Raw genomic sequence first — 20,076 nt, 5'->3', positions numbered from 1 at the left:
AGGAAACACAGACCACATCTAGAAAATTTTATTGTGTATCGATAAAGATTATAGAATGTTGAAGAGTAAATATATAAAGAATATCACATCTTACTGTTGAGAAGATAACTCACTCATCACATCTTACTGTTGAGAAGATAACTCTCTCATCACATCTTACTGTTGAGAAGATAACTCTCTCATCACATCTTACTGTTGAGAAGATAACTCACTCATCACATCTTACTGTTGAGAAGATAACTCTCTCATCACATCTTACTGTTGAGGAGATAACTCTCTCATCACATCTTACTGTTGAGAAGATAACTCTCTCATCACATCTTACTGTTGAGAAGATAACTCTCTCATCACATCTTACTGTTGAGAAGATAACTCTCTCATCACATCTTACTGTTGAGAAGATAACTCTCTCATCACATCTTACTGTTGAGAAGATAACTCACTCATCACATCTTACTGTTGAGAAGATAACTCACTCATCACATCTTACTGTTGAGAAGATAACTCACTCATCACATCTTACATGTGGAAAGTAAAATATTAATTCTATACACACCAAAATCAGATATTTTTTTAATCTTCTAAATGAACATTACTTAAAATATTCTAAAATCAAATTTGTAAATTTTTCAATATTTCATAATTTCTTTGCTAAAAACATATTGTTTATAATATTAGGCACTATATAAATATTTAATAAAGAAAAAAATGGAAATTTTAAACTAAATATGAAATTTTTCCAGCAATTTGTGAATCATGAACAAAAATACATACATTGTTTGTAACCAGTAGTAATAGGATAAAATGCTCCAACATACAGACTTGGAATGTGTATTAAATAATATGCCATTAACACAAATCAATATCGACAAAATGAGGACTTAAAATAAGATATGTATATCTGAACAAGAGTCCTGTATATGATGACAGATTGTCCAATCATTCTAGAGGTATTTACATAAACTTAGGGCTACAGATTTTCATTATCTGGGTTTTAACATTGATTCATAGATTTTCTATACCTTTTGTTTCTCATTGTCTACTTGAATACCAAATAACATAGAGTAATTTATCTAAATACTTTGTTACCTTGAGAAGCTGACAGTCACCAACTATATTTCAGAAATAGTAAGATGTCATTTGACCATAATCAACATCAGAACAATGGACTGGAGAACAATGGACTGGACCGTATAACTATAATGGACTGGACCATATTACTGTATAACGGACTGAACCGTATTACTGTATAACGGACTGGACCGTATTACTGCATAATGGACTGGACCGTATTGGTGTATAATGGACTGGACCGTATTACTGGACCGTATTACTATATAATGGACTGGACCGTATTACTATATAATGGACTGGACCGTATTGGTGTATAATGGACTGGACCGTATTACTATATAATGGACTGGACCGTATTACTATATAATGGACTGGACCGTATTGGTGTATAATGGACTGGACCATATTACTGTATAATGGACTGGACCGTATAACTATATAATGGACTGGACCTTATTGGTGTATAATGGACTGGACCGTATTGGTATATAATGGACTGGACCGTATTACTGTATAATGAACTGGACTATATAACTATATAATGGACTGGACCGTATTACTGTATAATGGACTGGACCGTATAACTATATAATGGACTGGACCGTATTACTGTATAATGGACTGGACCGTATTACTGTATAATGGACCAGACCGTATTAGTATATAAAAGAGTATTTATTTTTCTTCAAGTTCAAGGTTCAAAAACTTGAGGTTTCAAAGAAAGCAACAATGTAAGGATGTTGCCTACTGACCAGAATCTTTAAAATGAATTTTTTCTGGCCAAATATTACACCAAACCTTGAAGTTTAGATAAATGTATAAAGTTCATGCCATACACGATGGCTCAAACAGGAATTAAGTTTGAATTGTTTGAAAGATAATATCTTCTGAACAGCCCCTTGTCCCAGTCATCACTCTGCATGTATCTGCCTACATGAACTTTGTATAATATTAATGCTTTACATACTATTTACATCCACGGCCATTTAAGGAAGTGGCAGGTTTGGGTGGTGGAGGAAACCCAGAGTCCTCAGACATAAAGCTACCAACCTGCGGCCATAACCTGACAACTGCCCCACATTGGTCTCTCATGATGCAGAGGTGGAGGGTTAATGATAGAGATGGACACCTTGACCACTCGGACAATGACATGAACATGAGATATAGATAATGGTCATTTATTTGAACAGACATGACACTTTTTGAGCTTCACTATTCTATGACTGTTTCACATCACAGTTGCTGTAGTATGGGTCAAACAACAGAGGGAAGGTATTAAAAACAATGTTGTAAACTTGAAGGAGCCAGTAAAAAAATAAAAATATTTCATGATTTGATATCTCATTTAATGATGATATCTGTGAGAGCTATATGGTACACAACATATATCACATAAAATCACACGACACAAAAGGATTTCCCTGTGGAGATACAGTGTCAAAAAACACAACGCTTGAACACAGCTTTTTAACCTACACTACTGTTAGATAATTTGTGAAAAAGCCATTGTTTAGATGTCATTGGAGGAAGAGGACATGGCCATGATTAAACACAATGCCTGTTTTATCACATAATACGTTCAAGTCATTATTATCCTAGGATAAATGTAAATAAATATTTTCATGACAACGTTAATAGAAGTGGAACTATGATTGTCTTAATAGTCACAGGTGTAATGTCCAAATCCCAATTTGCTGCCTCGCACAGGACCAACAATTTGTTACTACTGTGCAGCAGTAAGGCACTAGTCATTATTATAATGAAAATTTCTCTAAAAGTTAAAAACATTTTGATAAAATACTCCAAAAGTACATAGAAATAACTAAGTGGTTAAAAGGAATGTTGGTGTATTGTCATAAGATTCAAATCAATAAATGCATATGTCTAAATTCCTCCTGATGATAAAAAGTTCCATTTCATACACTACAAAACTTAAAAATAAACTCAAAATGAGGCTGAGGTGAAGTCTACGAACACCGTATACCATTAAAGTCATAATCTCAAGCTAAAAATACTTGCAGACTATCACATAAAAAAATATTGCCATGGTGATCAAAAGTTTGCTATAAATAACTACATCCAAAAAATCCAAAAATTTCATCACCTGAAGACAAATTTCTAAATATTTCACATGATTACCTAGAAAAAGTTTTTAAGTGCTACTTCATATTCTGCTATTATAGCAGGATAGAAACATTCGAAGTACAAATTATTTCAAGAAGCAGGAAAATCATTGTTACAAGCTGAAAAATCTATTAAACAGAACAGAGTCCCAGCAGCCTAATCAGTCAACTGACACAACTCGCAAACAGAAACTATTTGAATGAATGTGTAGTACACGGAACAGAAAATATAAAATGCTTCATGTACAGTAATAAAAGTGTTTTATCTTAAGACCTTTCCATCCAGGAAGAGTATTTAATTCTGTCCTATTGCATAAAGGATAACACAGAAAAAGAAGAAAACAGAAAAAACCCGGTCATTAAAAAACCCCAGAAAAGAGTGCAAGATAATTAAATCAAGAGAGATAACTCTAATAATCTGATAACAAAACCAGACTAGTTTTACCATCGCGGGGAAAGTTTAATATCACTGATCAGTTACTAAGTCCAGTAATTTTAAAGGTCCACGCCCAATCACATGGCATCTTATTGAATGGTATGGGTGGTATAGTGATGGTTATACCTCCAGCTGTGCCACGAGTGTAGGTCAGGGTACCAGAGTATCCAAGTAGGGTCACCCTCGTGGCAGATGTTGTCATCGGAGCCCCAAGCTTCAGGACACCAGAATCTGGCCATTGGAGTGACACGGCATACACTGCCGTAACATTTGGGAACTTCTTCATGGTGTACCTTGGGGAGAAACTCTGAAGTAATTATAAGCTCTACACACAAAATATATTAGAGATAGATTTACAGTGAATATGTTATCTATTCAATAACAGGAGAACTAAGGTACAGACACCAATTTTGCTGGGTTATTGTGAATGTCTTTTGATGACAGTATTTTTGGTTTTGTATTTTTTTACCTACCATACATCTGGTGTGACCGTGTCGTTCTGGTGTGACCAGGGTCTAGTACCATATATTCCTTCCCCGTTCACATTCAGCCATGATCCCATCTGTCGCAAGCGTTCTTCAAAAATTGGGGCAATCTTTCCGTCTCGGGTTGGGCCGACATTCATCAACATGTTTCCTCCACAGCTGAAACAGTATTCATGCCATTTATCCTAATGATGATAAAAAGACAGAAATCCATGTAATCAACTACAAAACAGGTAGTTGTACATGATCTGGTGTAGGGGCCATGAACGGTAACACCATTCAAATCAATGTGTTGTGTTTAACCTCACTGAAACTACCAATACATACAGACGTATTACTAAGCAGTTGTGTGTTTCTATAATCACAACATAAACCAATCCACATTACTGCAGATTTCTGGCCCCAGTACACATCTCTGTCGTTGTTCTCAGTAACAATCTCATAAACTAATGCTTACTTTCATGATACTGTACAGCTGGTTATTTCATTATTACAAAAATTTAATCTGTGATCTCTTAAACCCAGATTGTGAAATTTTAATTTGTTAAAATCTGATTGTTTTAAAAGAAATCTGCGTACATATTGACGCTGGAAATTCACTAGCTATACGATATCGTACTACTATGGTAATTTACCTCACAGTTCCTACAAAAGTCTTGAGAAGTTCCTCAATGGTCAGATAATCAGAAAGTCTTGCATTTCTACGGTAGCCCCAGGAGTACTTGTCGATGGTCATGGCATTTTCCCACTTGTGTTTTTGTAGGATCCCTACCAAACAAAAACACAGGTATATTATAGTGTTACAGGTATTGATATTAAATATCCTGCAATTCAAATCGCTATCAGATCATGTAAATGTGATGGGTTCAAAGTTCACTTTACTACTTGAACACAAAATTGTGCCAAACATACTACTAAATTACATGCACTTTTTCACATAGATACATTACCTGGACTATACCTATCACCACAGGTTCACATAGATACATTACCTGGACTGTACCTATCACCACAGGTTCACATAGATACATTACCTGGATTGTACCTATCACCACAGATTCACATAGATACATTACCTGGATTGTACCTATCACCACAGATTCACATAGATACATTACCTGGATTGTACCTATCGCCACAGGTTCACATAGATACATTGATTGTACCTATCACCACAGGTTCACATAGATACATTACCTGGATTGTACCTATCACCACAGGTTCACATAGATACATTACCTGGATTGTACCTATCACCACAAGTTCACATAGATACATTGATTGTACCTATCACCACAGGTTCACATAGATACATTACCTGGACTGTACCTATCACCACAGGTTCACATAGATACATTGATTGTACCTATCACCACAGGTTCACATAGATACATTACCTGGATTGTACCTATCACCACAGGTTCACATAGATACATTACCTGGATTGCACCTATCACCACAGGTTCACATAGATACATTGATTGTACCTATCACCACAGGTTCACATAGATACATTACCTGGATTGTACCTATCACCACAGGTTCACATAGATACATTACCTGGATTGTACCTATCACCACAGATTCACATAGATACATTACCTGGATTGTACCTATCACCACAGGTTCACATAGATACATTGATTGTACCTATCACCACAGATTCACATAGATACATTACCTGGATTGTACCTATCGCCACAGATTCACATAGATACATTGATTGTACCTATCACCACAGGTTCATATAGATACATTACCTGGATTGTACCTATCCCCACAGGTTCACATAGATACATTACCTGGATTGTACCTATCCCAACAGATTCACATAGATACATTACCTGGATTGTACCTATCCCCACAGGTTCACATAGACACATTACCTGGATTGTACCTATCACCACAGGTTCATATAGATACATTACCTGGAATGTACCTATCACCACAGGTTCACATAGATACATTGATTGTACCTATCCCCACAGGTTCACATAGATACATTACCTGGATTGTACCTATCACCACAGGTTCATATAGATACATTACCTGGATTGTACCTATCCCTACAGGTTCACATAGATACATTACCTGGATTGTACCTATCGCCACAGGTTCACATAGATACATTGATTGTACCTATCACCACAGGTTCACATAGATACATTACCTGGATTGTACCTATCACCACAGGTTCACATAGATACATTACCTGGATTGTACCTATCACCACAGGTTCACATAGATACATTACCTGGATTGTACCTATCACCACAGGTTCACATAGATACATTACCTGGATTGTACCTATCGCCACAGGTTCACATAGATACATTGATTGTACCTATCACCACAGGTTCACATAGATACATTACCTGGATTGTACCTATCGCCACAGGTTCACATAGATACATTACCTGGATTGTACCTATCACCACAGGTTCACATAGATACATTGATTGTACCTATCACCACAGGTTCACATAGATACATTACCTGGACTGTACCTATCCCTACAGGTTCACATAGATACATTACCTGGACTGTACCTATCACCACAGGTTCATATAGATACATTACCTGGATTGTACCTATCCCTACAGGTTCACATAGATACATTGATTGTACCTATCACCACAGGTTCACATAGATACATTACCTGGATTGTACCTATCACCACATGTTCACATAGATACATTACCTGGATTGTACCTATTGCCACAGGTTCACATAGATACATTACCTGGATTGTACCTATCCCCACAGGTTCACATAGATACATTACCTGGACTGTACCTATCACCACAGGTTCACATAGATACATTACCTGGATTGTACCTATCCCCACAGGTTCACATAGATACATTGATTGTACCTATCACCACAGGTTCACATAGATACATTACCTGGATTGTACCTATCGCCACAGGTTCACATAGATACATTACCTGGATTGTACCTATCCCCACAGGTTCACATAGATACATTACCTGGACTGTACCTATCACCACAGGTTCACATAGATACATTACCTGGACTATACCTATCACCACAGGTTCACATAGATACATTACCTGGACTGTACCTATCCCTACAGGTTCACATAGATACATTACCTGGACTGTACCTATCACCACAGGTTCACATAGATACATTACCTGGATTGTACCTATCACCACAGGTTCACATAGATACATTGATTGTACCTATCACCACAGGTTCACATAGATACATTACCTGGATTGTACCTATCACCACAGGTATAAAATCCACCATGATGACACGATATGTTACTTCCCCATCTGTCATTCACAACCACAGTATCTTTCACTGGACTGTAACATAAACAGGTCACATCATCAACAGTATGATAAATATCTATGCGTTGTTTCAGTTTGGTAGCTCTGTTTCTGTATGATGGTACATGTATTAAGTAAACAAATGCTGCACTCTTTAGAGGCTTTCTCGTATTATAAACCATACAACACATCAACACTGGTTACAAACATTTACCCGCTGTTGTTGAAACTTCCAATAATATTCAATACACTACAGCAAAGATAACACTTTAAATATGTTAAAAAAATAAACTCAGAAAATTTCTTTTTAAAACAGAATTATGAATAAACAGAATTATGAATTTGATATCTATCTAAATCGAAGATTATCAGAAAAAAGACTGAGAATTCCACATTTACAAAAAGACAAACTGTAGAGAAAAGTAATGGCTCAACTCATATCCTTGATCTAAAAATGTCCAGCTGTGTAGATCTGTTATATCTAATATCAGAAAAACACTACTGAGTTATCTCCCCTCCCCATATGTTAACAAGCAGCAGTTTTTGGTGATGCATCAGCAAACATGTGATTTCAGAAATAAGTCAAAGCATTCCAAAACAGTTGATAGACTATTAGAATCCTAGATAAAACACTTCAGGTCCCGTCAATATCACAAAAAACATAGACAGCAGCCATGTTGTTTTCTACCTCTCATTGTAGAGCCAGCTAAGGAAATTAGTAGACTGCCAGTAAGAGTCTGGGCCAGCATCTCCATCTGACCATACCACCTCAGGTTTGTAGGTCTCAACGATCTCAAACAGTTCTGGAAGGGTCTTACTCTGCAAAGTTGATAAGCAATATGCTGAATTTTTTTCATATTGCTATAAAACACTACATACCACTGAAACATGCTTACATGTGACATGATAATGCTTAAACATGTAAATATGTGTTAACATACTAATGAACCAGGATTACATGTTATCTCATTAGTGAACCAGTCTTACATTATCATATCACTTACAAACATGTTCACAGTACATATTATTATATCACTAACACGCATGTTTACAGTACATATTATCATATCACTAACAAGCATGTTTACAGTACATATTATCATATCACTGTTATATACTTATATGGGTTATCAACTGGCTGGGAACATGTTAATATGTGTTATCATTTGCTGTAAGGAACAAAATGTGTTGTAAAATAGGAATATGATAACATGTTATCACAACACACAAGATCATAATAACATGTTATCACAACACACAAGGTCATAATAACATGTTATCACATCACACAAGATTATAATAACATGTTATCACAACACACAAGATCATAATGACATGTTATCACAACACACAAGATCATAATAACATGTTATCACATCACACAAGATCATAATAACATGTTATCACATCACACAAGATTATAATAACATGTTATCACATCACACAAGATTATAATAACATGTTATCACAACACACAAGATCATAATGACATGTTATCACAACACACAAGATCATAATAACATGTTATCACATCACACAAGATCATAATAACATGTTATCACATCACACAAGATTATAATAACATGTTATCACATCACACAAGATCATAATAACATGTTATCACAACACACAAGATCATAATAATATGTTATCACATCACAAGATCATAATGACATGTTATCACATCACAAGGTCATAATGACATGTTATCACAACACACAAGATCATAATAACAGGTTATCACATCACAAGGTCATAATGACATGTTATCACAACACACAAGATCATAATAACAGGTTATCACATCACACAAGATTATAATGACATGTTATCACAACACACAAGATCATAATAACAGGTTATCACATCACACAAGATTATAATGACATGTTATCACAACACACAAGATCATAATAACATGTTATCACATCACACAAGATCATAATAACATGTTATCACAACACACAAGATCATAATAACAGGTTATCACATCACACAAGATTATAATGACATGTTATCACATCACAAGATCATAATGACATGTTATCACATCACAAGGTCATGATGACATGTTATCACATCACAAGATCATAATGACATGTTATCACATCACAAGGTCATAATGACATGTTATCACATCACAAGATCATAATGACATGTTATCACATCACAAGGTCATGATGACATGTTATCACATCACAAGATCATAATGACATGTTATCAAATCACAAGGTCATAATGATATGTTATCATACCACACAAGATCATAATAACATGTTATCACATCACAAGATCATAATGACATGTTATCACATCACAAGATCATAATAACATGTTATCACATCACAAGGTCATAATGACATGTTATCACATCACAAGATCATAATGATGTGTTATCACATCACAAGATCATAATGACATGTTATCACATCACAAGATTAAAATAACATGTTATCACATCACAAGATTATAATGACATGTTATCACATCACAAGGTAATAATGACATGTTATCACATCACAAGGTCATAATGACATGTTATCACATCGCAAGGTCATAATGACATGTTATCACATCACAAGGTCATAATGACATGTTATCACATCACAAGATCATAATAACATGTTATCACATCACAAGATCATAATGACATGTTATCACATCACAAGATTATAATGACATGTTATCACATCACAAGGTCATAATGACATGTTATCAAATCAAAAGGTCATAATGATATGTTATCATATCACACAAGATCATAATAACATGTTATCACATCACAATATCATAATGACATGTTATCACATCACAAGGTCATAATGACATGTTATCACATCACAAGGTCATAATGACGTGTTATCACATCACAAGGTCATAATGACGTGTTATCACATCACAAGGTCATAATGACATGTTATCACATCACAAGGTCATAATGACATGTTATCACATCACAAGATCATAATGACATGTTACCACACCAATCAATGTGTTATCACACCAATCAATGTGTTACCACACCAATCAATGTGTTATCACACCATTACCACACCAATCAATGTGTTACCGCACCAATCAATGTGTTACCACACCATTACCACACCAATCAATGTGTTATCACACCATTACCACACCAATCAATGTGTAACCACACCAATCAATGTGTTATCACACCAATGTGTTATAACACCAATCAATGTGTTATCACACCATGACCACACCAATCAATGTGTTACCACACCAAACAATGTGTTAGAACACCAATCAATGTGTTATCACACCAATCAATGTGTTATCACACCAATCAATGTGTTACCACACCAATCAATGTGTTATCACACCAATCAATGTGTTACCACACCAATCAATGTGTTACCACACCAATCAATGTGTTATCACAGTGTTATCACACCAATCAATGTGTAACCACACCATTACCACACCAATCAATGTGTTATCACACCAATCCATGTGTTATCACACCAATCAATGTGTTATCACAGCATTAAGAAGATGATGTAGTGTTGTTATAAATGCACTGTTGTCTTGATAGTTTATTTTCACACTAGGTTGTCATCTTCTGAACACGATGAAAATCCTATACACACTTGGGTCTGCCTTTTTTCTGTTAGTTTAGTAACAATACTTTCCTGTCCTCATTTTGCCTTCTTAATGGGAAAATTTCCATCTTACGTAAATAAGGAAAGAATCTTATATACAGGTCAAGGTCAGTGTGAAAGGAAGTGTGTTAATCATGTTGAACTCAGCTTAGCCATGTACAGGAAGAGTCCTTGGTCATTTACTCTGCTGCCAGCCAAAAGGTCAATTCTTTTGAACCCCATTAGGGGTCAACTTCCTCTTTACATCACCTCAGATCATTTCTTCTTTTCACAGACTCATATCATTTTCAGGAGTTATCCAGCTGATTCCATAAGCTCATTTCTAGAAGTTTTACAAGTCCCAATATGAAGAACAAAGAGTTCTCAAAATTTGCAGGTACAGGACATAAATATCTGAGTGCTGAAAATCATTGCTCCTTCCTCTCCAAACAGGCTCTGAACATTTCTCTATTAACCAGCCAAGGGTAAATTCCTTCTTAACCAGCCTTGGGTAAATACCTTCTTAACCAGCCTTGGGTAAATTCCTTCTTAACCAGCCTTGGGTAAATTCCTTCTTAACCAGCCTTGGGTAAATACCTTCTTAACCAGCCTTGGGTAAATTCCTTCTTAACCAGCCTTGGGTAAATACCTTCTTAACCAGCCTTGGGTAAATTCCTTCTTAACCAGCCTTGGGTAAATACCTTCTTAACCAGCCTTGGGTAAATTCCTTCTTAACCAACCTTGAGTAAATTCCATCTTAACCAGTTTTGGGTAAATTCCTTCTTAACCAGCCAAGGGTAAATTCCTTCTTAACCAGCCAAGGGTAAATTCCTTCTTTAGACAGCCAAGGGTAAATTCCTTCTTAACCAGCCTTGGGTAAATTCCTTCTTTAGACAGCCTTGGGTAAATTCCTCCTTAAGACAGCTTTGGGTAAAGTCCTCCTTTGGATATCCTTTGTAGATTGGAATCCATACTTCTGCTGTAGCCTTTCCTTATTTCTATACTTCTCTCATCCAGTCTCTTTTAACAACCAATATTTTCATCTTTCCCAATATTGACTTTCTTTGTAAAATGAAATGTATTGTGTAAACTATTATGATACCTGTTTAGTCCTCTACGAATTCAATCCAACTTATTCTAGTTACAGACTGTAGAGAGTGAATGGTTTTACGTCAAGAAAATAAAGATCAGATCAACACAGCAGGACTTGTTAGAACCATATCATTTTCCAATCCACTAAACATAAATTCTTATTTAGAAACTACACCTATCATCAATGAATTGAACCATTACTCCTCCAAAGACATTGGAACTCTCCTGTGTCCATGTTCCTCACACAACTCTACCTTTCATTGTATAGCCAAGAGAGGTATTGTGTAGAGCTCCAGTAAGTGTCTGGTGCCTCCCAGTCCCCGTCCGACCAAACCACCTCCGGTTTATATTTCTCCACAATCTCAAACAACTCGGGCAGGTTCTTGTTCTGACAGTGCAATAACATTAGACTTGTGAGAAATACATTTAAAAGACCCAGAAGAAATTTATCTATTTTAAAAAGCATGCATAAAGAACACCATGTTTGTGAATGATTTTTTCTTTAAAAATCAGGCTTTCAGCTGAATGACAGGAGAAGCAACTAAGGTCCAACTGCAAAGTATGATAATTGTGTAAACAATGGGACATTTATGTACAGTACTGGTTATCAAGAAACTTCCTCAACCACGTCATTCTAAAGCTTCTCATTAAACCATCAATATCAACAAGAAACTTATTGTAGTTAAAGACAAATCTAATCAAAACATCATGGTTACAGGTGACATGTTTTGGTGTCTATAAATATGATCATAACAAACACTTTTGTTGTGTTTAGATAATGCTAGAGTGATGTAAAGAAAGATGAACACTTGGTTCACATTTGCAGGGAGATGGAGAGAACATGGAGATGAACACTTGGTTCACATTTACAGGGAGATGGAGAGAACATGAAGATGAAACACTTGGTTCACATTTGCAGGGAGATGGAGAGAACATCAAGATGAAACACTTGGTTCACATTTGCAGGGAGATGGAGAGAACATCAAGATGAAACACTTGGTTCACATTTGCAGGGAGATGGAGAGAACATCAAGATGAAACACTTGGTTCACATTTGCAGGGAGATGGAGAGAACATCAAGATGAAACACTTGGTTCACATTTGCAGGGAGATGGAGAGAACTTGGAGATGAACACTTGGTTCACATTTACAGGGAGATGGAGAGAACATCAAGATGAAACACTTGGTTCACATTTACAGGGAGATGGAGAGAACATCAAGATGAAACACTTGGTTCACATTTGCAGGGAGATGGAGAGAACATCAAGATGAAACACTTGGTTCACATTTGCAGGGAGATGGAGAGAAGATCGAGATGAAACACTTGGTTCACATTTGCAGGGAGATGGAGAGAAGATCGAGATGAAACACTTGGTTCACATTTACAGGGAGATGGAGAGAACATCGAGATGAACACTTGGTTCACATTTACAGGGAGATGGAGAGAACATCAAGATGAACACTTGGTTCACATTTACAGTGAGATGGAGAGAACATCAAGATGAACACTTGGTTCACATTTACAGCGAGATGGAGAGAACATGAAGATGAAACACTTGGTTCACATTTACAGGGAGATGGAGAGAACAAGAAGATGAAACACTTGGTTCACATTTGCAGGGAGATGGAGAGAACATGAAGATGAAACACTTGGTTCACATTTGCAGGGAGATGGAGAGAACTTGGAGATGAACACTTGGTTCACATTTACAGGGAGATGGAGAGAAGATCGAGATGAAACACTTGGTTCACATTTGCAGGGAGATGGAGAGAAGATCGAGATGAAACACTTGGTTCACATTTACAGGGAGATGGAGAGAACATCGAGATGAATATATCAAAATTACATGTTTGTTTTTTTTCCCCTTTTTTATTGATTCTTATACGAACTTATACAATTGCTTGAGTTGTATAAGTGTACTCAACACTTCAAACTTCCAAAGGACGACGAACCCAAACAAAGAACTGTAACTGTCTGATATAATACTAAGCAAAACACTATCATATTCAATTTACTCTGTTTGATGGTTTTGTTTCTCTTAAATCTAAATTTGAAAGGGAAGCAAATAAACACATTCAATTAATAATAAAAAGAAGCATTCCAATGGACATGTGTTTGGCTTTTGATTGTGTCAAAACAGAATAAACAATGAATAAAACTGAACCAATGTTTCTTTAACATTATTATTATAGACATAGAACTCTTGTTTTCTCTTAGTGAAAATGAAAATAAAACTCATACTTCTGGTTTTGAAACTGATCCTCAATGTTAATATCTCCTAATTGATTGTCAGGAATTGGTTGCCTTTTGGATCAGACATTAGGTATAATCAATCATGGAGACAAAACTAGTTAAAACTAGGCTGACAGATTTCATAACAAAATGATCACCGTTGATTGAACTCTGTATTCTATAATGTCTGTTATGGTTGTTGATGAAGCCAGCTTACGGACTTCGTTCACTGGGTAGAGAAACTACTTCATCCACCATTCTCCTCTCTTTGATAATGAGCACCGCTAAACACTTGTACTACATCACAATGATCTGATCTTGGTGTCAGGTTTACAAAAAGAATCATTCCTGTATACTGAAGTCCAAGTGTATCTCTGTACTTTTTTTAGTGTTTCTATGTTTAAGTCTGTTACCTGCACTGATAAGTGTGAATATTGCCAGTCTAAGATTATAGCAAATATCCTGTATGATCAAGTCTCATCAACATTGTTCACCTGCATTTGTGTTTAAATTGACATTAAAATTTGAATCCTGGGTGATTATTTGTACAGTAAAACCTTAGTATTTACACATACAAGCAAGTCTGAGATTGTACCTAGACATGAAAACCTGAAGTGTTAAGTGTACTACAAAGTGAGAGAGAGTTTGGTAAGGTATTGTATTATCTAGCTGTTACCCATGCCAGTTAATAAGTAAAATCAAATACATTGTTCTCTCTTCGAAATAATAAACAAATAATATTTCCTTGTTCTGCAACAAGTCCATCCCTTTCCTTGAAGTAAGTAATGTGTTGGCCACCTGAGCTTACTGTATGTTCACTACAGTACATACATTTGTTAAATGATTCACAATGAACAATTTCTTATCATCAGACATCCTTTAAATTGTTGGCATTATTCAATACTACAAGATTTTTTACTTAACCACATATCTTACATAAGATTTACCAGTGGTTCAGAGTATTTTTCTTTTCTTTCCCTTCTTTTTTTCATTCCCCCTCCGATTGTTGTCCATCATTTAAATCTAGTCCATAAACCTGTATCATTGCAAGTCAAGTAAGACTACACTTACCTACATATATACATGCTTACCTGGACAAATCGGTTGGTTTTGAAATTGTTAGCCTTGTCTTGGAGGTAAAGAGGGTTGAACCACTCAAACATGGAGTGGTAGAGGCCAAACTTGATGTCAGTTTTGTCACGGATGGCATTGGCCAGCTCACCTAAGAACAAACATTTTACTTACAAAGTGAACAATGATTTGTCTATATATACTTTTACAAACCTTAATTATTAGCTTCATATCTGAGAAAAACTACTTATATCTGGAAACTTATTTCAAACATAGAGTTTATCTAAAGAGTTCACCATCTCTGTAAATGTATTTAGCCAAACGTTGGCTGCATGAGACTTTTGATATTTATTCTGTGAAATCTTACCAACAAGGTCCCGGTTTGGTCCAGTGGCATTTGAGTTCCAGTTGAAGGAGTACTTAGATGGCCAGTTAGTGAATCCCTCGTGGTGTTTACTGGTCAGGACAACATACCTAAAACAATCAAATGATACATGTTGCACACCAGGTATGTATATCTTATAAACTTAGACAATGTATACATTACACAGAATTAGACAGGTGATGGAAATGCAATGGACTGACAACCTAAAACCATCCACCAAAGATGGCTGATACAATAAACCAATGTCACAGATGAATTCTACCACTTAATACTAACTTGCTTTTTTCTATATTTACTCTAAAGAATGCACATTACAAAATCATGCAAGGGCAAAGAGTGGAAAACTTGTAAAGGCAAAAAGGATTACCTGCATGTTCTATACTAAACACACACACACTTTTGAATACTTCATACAATATACAATATACACAGGTGGTCAATATGGGGGCGTGAATTCACATTCAAATGACAGGTCATTATATAAATAGGCATATACTACATTGCTTCCTGAATTTGGTAATAAATACTGGGATAAGCGAAAATATTACACAAATGTATCCTACATCCATCTAACATATATATATAATGTATATACAGGAATCACTTCCTTAAACAGGTACAGGTAGGCTGGACCGATATCTCTGCCAACGGATCAACTATAGAAGATTATTTGCTTTCGTGTAATTGGGGCTGCAACGTTATATACCTGGCACCAGATGCTTTAAATATTTCTGCCCATTCGTTTGGTTGAAAGAACTCGGTGGTAAACATGGAGGCAAAGTCAGCGTAAGTAAAACCGGGCCTGTAATTCTTCTGCATAAAATCGACCACGCCAGGAAGACTCATGCCTTTCCAATTCCACCAAAACCATTCTGACGAAAAGCTTGGCACCGAGAAGACGCCCCAGTGGATAAAGATTCCTAACTTCACGTCATCGTACCAGCCTGGAATGGGCCTAGTGTCGAGCGATTCCCATGTTGGCTCGTACTTCGTACAAACTGATAATGAAAATAACGCTAACACAACAAGAACTGGCAATCGACTGTCCGCCATATTGTTTGTGTTCAGTGAGGTCACATGATTAAAGTCATATGATCTAATTCATGAAAAAGGTTCACGCACTTAACATTTCGTGTCGCAATCTGCACATACATATTTTGGTGGTGAGAAAATGGTATATGAAAACAGATACGTCTCTGATGAAAACTAGTGGGATCCTAAACTTTAAGATAAAAATTGCACACCGACATTTGCGTTCGATTGTGTCTGTGCAGCCCATTGAAAAATCACACAAGAACTAATCAGACACTCGAGGCGTGCTATCCAACAGACAACTTTAACACGTTGTAAAACGTAAATCGACTATAGAACACGACAAAGCTAAATAACGCGCGAATCCTTCCAATTCTATTAAATAGTAGTAGTCATAAAAACGAAGGAAATAGACTTACCGAAAAAAAAGGGAAAAGAAGACAAACGTCAGCGCCTTACGTTATTTATTTACACAACACTGAAACAATACAAAGTCTTCAGCGTAATTCAGGACGAGGATTCTAGGTACGTTATGAAATATGGATACCGGCAGACCGGAGATCAACCCAAACCAACAACACGTTTCTGGTAGAAAATGGTTCTGTGCATGTATGAACTTGGACTAGTCTTTGTACACGATGACGGGGATACAACATCGTTTCTACAACACCGTTCTACAACATTGCCTATATAACAGCCGAGTGTTCACCAGTTCTATGATTTACTGCATCAATGATTCATTATCTTTGCAATCATTCGTGTCCCTTGGACATCACAAATTTCTATGAGTGGTTTTAAAATCAAATATAAGAAACGGGATTTAAAATCGACCGGTGGAAGCGATGGGTGATTTTGACGGCGCAACTTTTCCTTTGAAACGCAACATCATAACAAAAGTTGCATTTGGAGAGGGTTTTTACGAGGTTAAACGTCCACACAAGATATCATATATTGTTCATATGAACAATTGCACCAAGAGGGACATCGAGCACAGTATAAAAGAACCGACAGGAAGGAAGGGACAAGAACAAGGTCCTCAAGAATTGCAATGGGACAGCAGATCTACTTTGATCTCTCCAAATGCCTCTCAGCAGAAGGCCCCAAATGAAATACCTAGTCTACAACGAATGTAAAGAGCCAATTTTGACCGTTGTTTTGTGTGTATTGTGTTGATGATGTGAAGACTTCATCACCTATATTTGACGGGTCTCAACAGCTGTAGGGAACTTGGTATATACTATTGAACGGTGAATTCATGGAATGCTGAAAGTCATTGATGTTTCCAAAAGGACGGGCGTAAAGCGTCGGATTCAGTTTCGAATTTTCTCATTAGCAGAAAGATCGGTCACAATCACTTCAAATACCAACCCTGTCATTTCGCTCGAGTCCTTATTACCAACATTTATGTCACCAAAAACCAAATTGTATTCTGAAAAAAAAACCAATGTAGTTTCCTTTCATCGGATTTGAGAAGTTCCAACAGTCCTCTCAAGTATGTCAATTGACATAAAACGGCGACGACGATGATGATGATGATGTCACCAAGCGAACGAAATGTCACTAGTTCAAACCTTAGCATCTGAAAGTATTTGATTATTGTACAACTCAAATCACGTGCCTTCACATGAAAACTGCATTGATCCTCCCTCTAAAAATCAATAAAGATGTAGACAGCACGTTCTTTCCTAAACAATACAAATATAGATTATTTTAACAGGCTAAACAGTATGTCTAACGTTCAGACCAGGGACGTATGGAGTTCACTGGGTGTTAGGGACTACCTTGCACCAGACGCCTTGAATATTTCTGCCCATTCGTCGGGCTGAAAGAACTCGGTGGTAAACATTGAGGCAAAGTCAGCATAGGTAAAATCTGGTCTGTAGTTCTTCTCCATAAACTCCACCACCTCCTTCAGCTTCATACCTTGCCAGTATTCCCAAAACCACTCCGACTTAAAACTCGGCACCGAGAAGACACCCCAGTGAATGAAGATTCCTAACTTCACGTCATCGTACCAGCCGGGAATGGGCCTAGTGTCGAGCGATTCCCATGTTGGCTCATACTTCGTACAAACTGACAATGAAAATAACGATAACAAACACAATATTAACAACCGATATCCCGCCATGTTGTCTATGTGTGCAGTGTTTCATGAAATCACATGATGCAAGTCATATGATCCATTAAAAAAGCCGAGGTTCACACGCTTCACCTGTTGCAAGTCGCAATCCCCATATTGTGTGTGTTAGTATTAAAACACACATTTGTCGGTGTCAAATATCAGTTGTTTTTTGTTCCTTTTCAACAGGAAATCGAATGTTAAAAAAAATCGAGGCCATTTGAGAAATTTGCTGAGCCAGATGTAAGCACGTTTGTCAATATATATGTAGTTATTTAATCTATATTCAGTTGTTAAAATGAATTTACTTGGTCGGGTAATATAAAAGACCCATATTTTCCTAGAAATGTGAAGGTAAAGTTAATATTCTAAATGATTATTTTGTTTCCATCTCTACTATTGACGACACTGACATTAACATACCAGATGCAGAGTGAAGGGCGGACGCTACTTTAACATTTATACCTTTTCAATTAGACGACATTCCTGACATTTTTAAACAATTAAATACTAATAACGCAGGAGGCAGTGATACAATCAGTCACATTATGTTTAAAAAATACCGCGGAATATAATGCTTACCCATTGCCATTTGTATGTAGAGCTTCCTTGGAAACTGGTGTCTTCCTGTCACAATGGAAGTTATATCTATCAATGCTGTTATTTAAAAAGGGAGATAAACATGAATATTGTAACTACAGCCCTACAGCGCTACTTAGTACTCTTGGTAAAATCTTTGAACGTTTAGTTGTGAAATATCTTAATAACTCTTTACTTGATAATTCATTAATCGACCAATATCAATCAGGTTTCCAGCCTGGTCATTCTACTGTCCATCAAATTGTAGAAATATATCACACCTGATGCGAATATATTGAAAAAATGGAGTTGAAATATTTTTTTATATTTCCAAAGGGCTCGATCGTGTGTGGCACAATGGTCTGAATGTAAAATCAGCACATAACGGTATTGATGGAAAACTTCTGGTCTGGTTAAATAATTATATCAGTAATAGAAAGCAACAAGTCTTTGTAGGAAATAGTAAGTCTTCTGTTAAATCTATAAATGCAGGTGTTCCACAAGGCTTGGTATTATGTCCATTACTTTTTATTATATATGTTAATG

At 36.3% G+C, this 20,076-nt stretch overlaps 1 protein-coding gene across 1 annotated transcript; it reads right to left on the bottom strand.

Annotated features, from left to right (window-relative positions):
• Nucleotides 1-1,184: 1,184 nt before the first annotated feature.
• On the bottom strand, nucleotides 1,185-16,853 carry LOC132543453 (alpha-L-fucosidase-like). Its single transcript, XM_060206952.1, has 8 exons — nucleotides 16,507-16,853; nucleotides 15,783-15,889; nucleotides 15,436-15,566; nucleotides 12,366-12,499; nucleotides 7,356-7,453; nucleotides 4,754-4,886; nucleotides 4,107-4,277; nucleotides 1,185-3,926 (listed from the first exon to the last, which is right to left on the bottom strand). Exons 1-8 carry the CDS (start codon nucleotides 16,851-16,853, stop codon nucleotides 3,671-3,673), a joined length of 1,377 nt encoding a protein of 458 aa, XP_060062935.1. The 3' UTR covers nucleotides 1,185-3,670.
• Between the last annotated feature and the right edge of the window lie 3,223 nt (nucleotides 16,854-20,076).

This window comes from Ylistrum balloti, unplaced genomic scaffold (assembly GCF_031769215.1).
Source record: "Ylistrum balloti isolate Yb309-2 unplaced genomic scaffold, AGI_CSIRO_Ybal_v1 Utg369756, whole genome shotgun sequence".
Taxonomy (NCBI): Eukaryota; Metazoa; Mollusca; class Bivalvia; order Pectinida; family Pectinidae; genus Ylistrum; species Ylistrum balloti.
Note: the sequence above shows the minus strand (reverse complement) of the source record. Positions and strands in the feature narration are given on the sequence as shown.

Coding starts and splice junctions, on each gene's coding strand:
- LOC132543453 (XM_060206952.1), bottom strand. CDS start 16,853: ATGGCGGACAGTCGATTGCCAGTTCTTGTTGTGTTAGCGTTATTTTCA. Junction 15,567..15,782: donor ACCAAACCGGGACCTTGTTG/GTAAGATTTCAC, acceptor GTTTGTTCTTAG/GTGAGCTGGCCAATGCCATC. Junction 4,887..7,355: donor TGGTGATAGGTACAATCCAG/GTAATGTATCTA, acceptor TTTGTTTGGTAG/GGATCCTACAAAAACACAAG.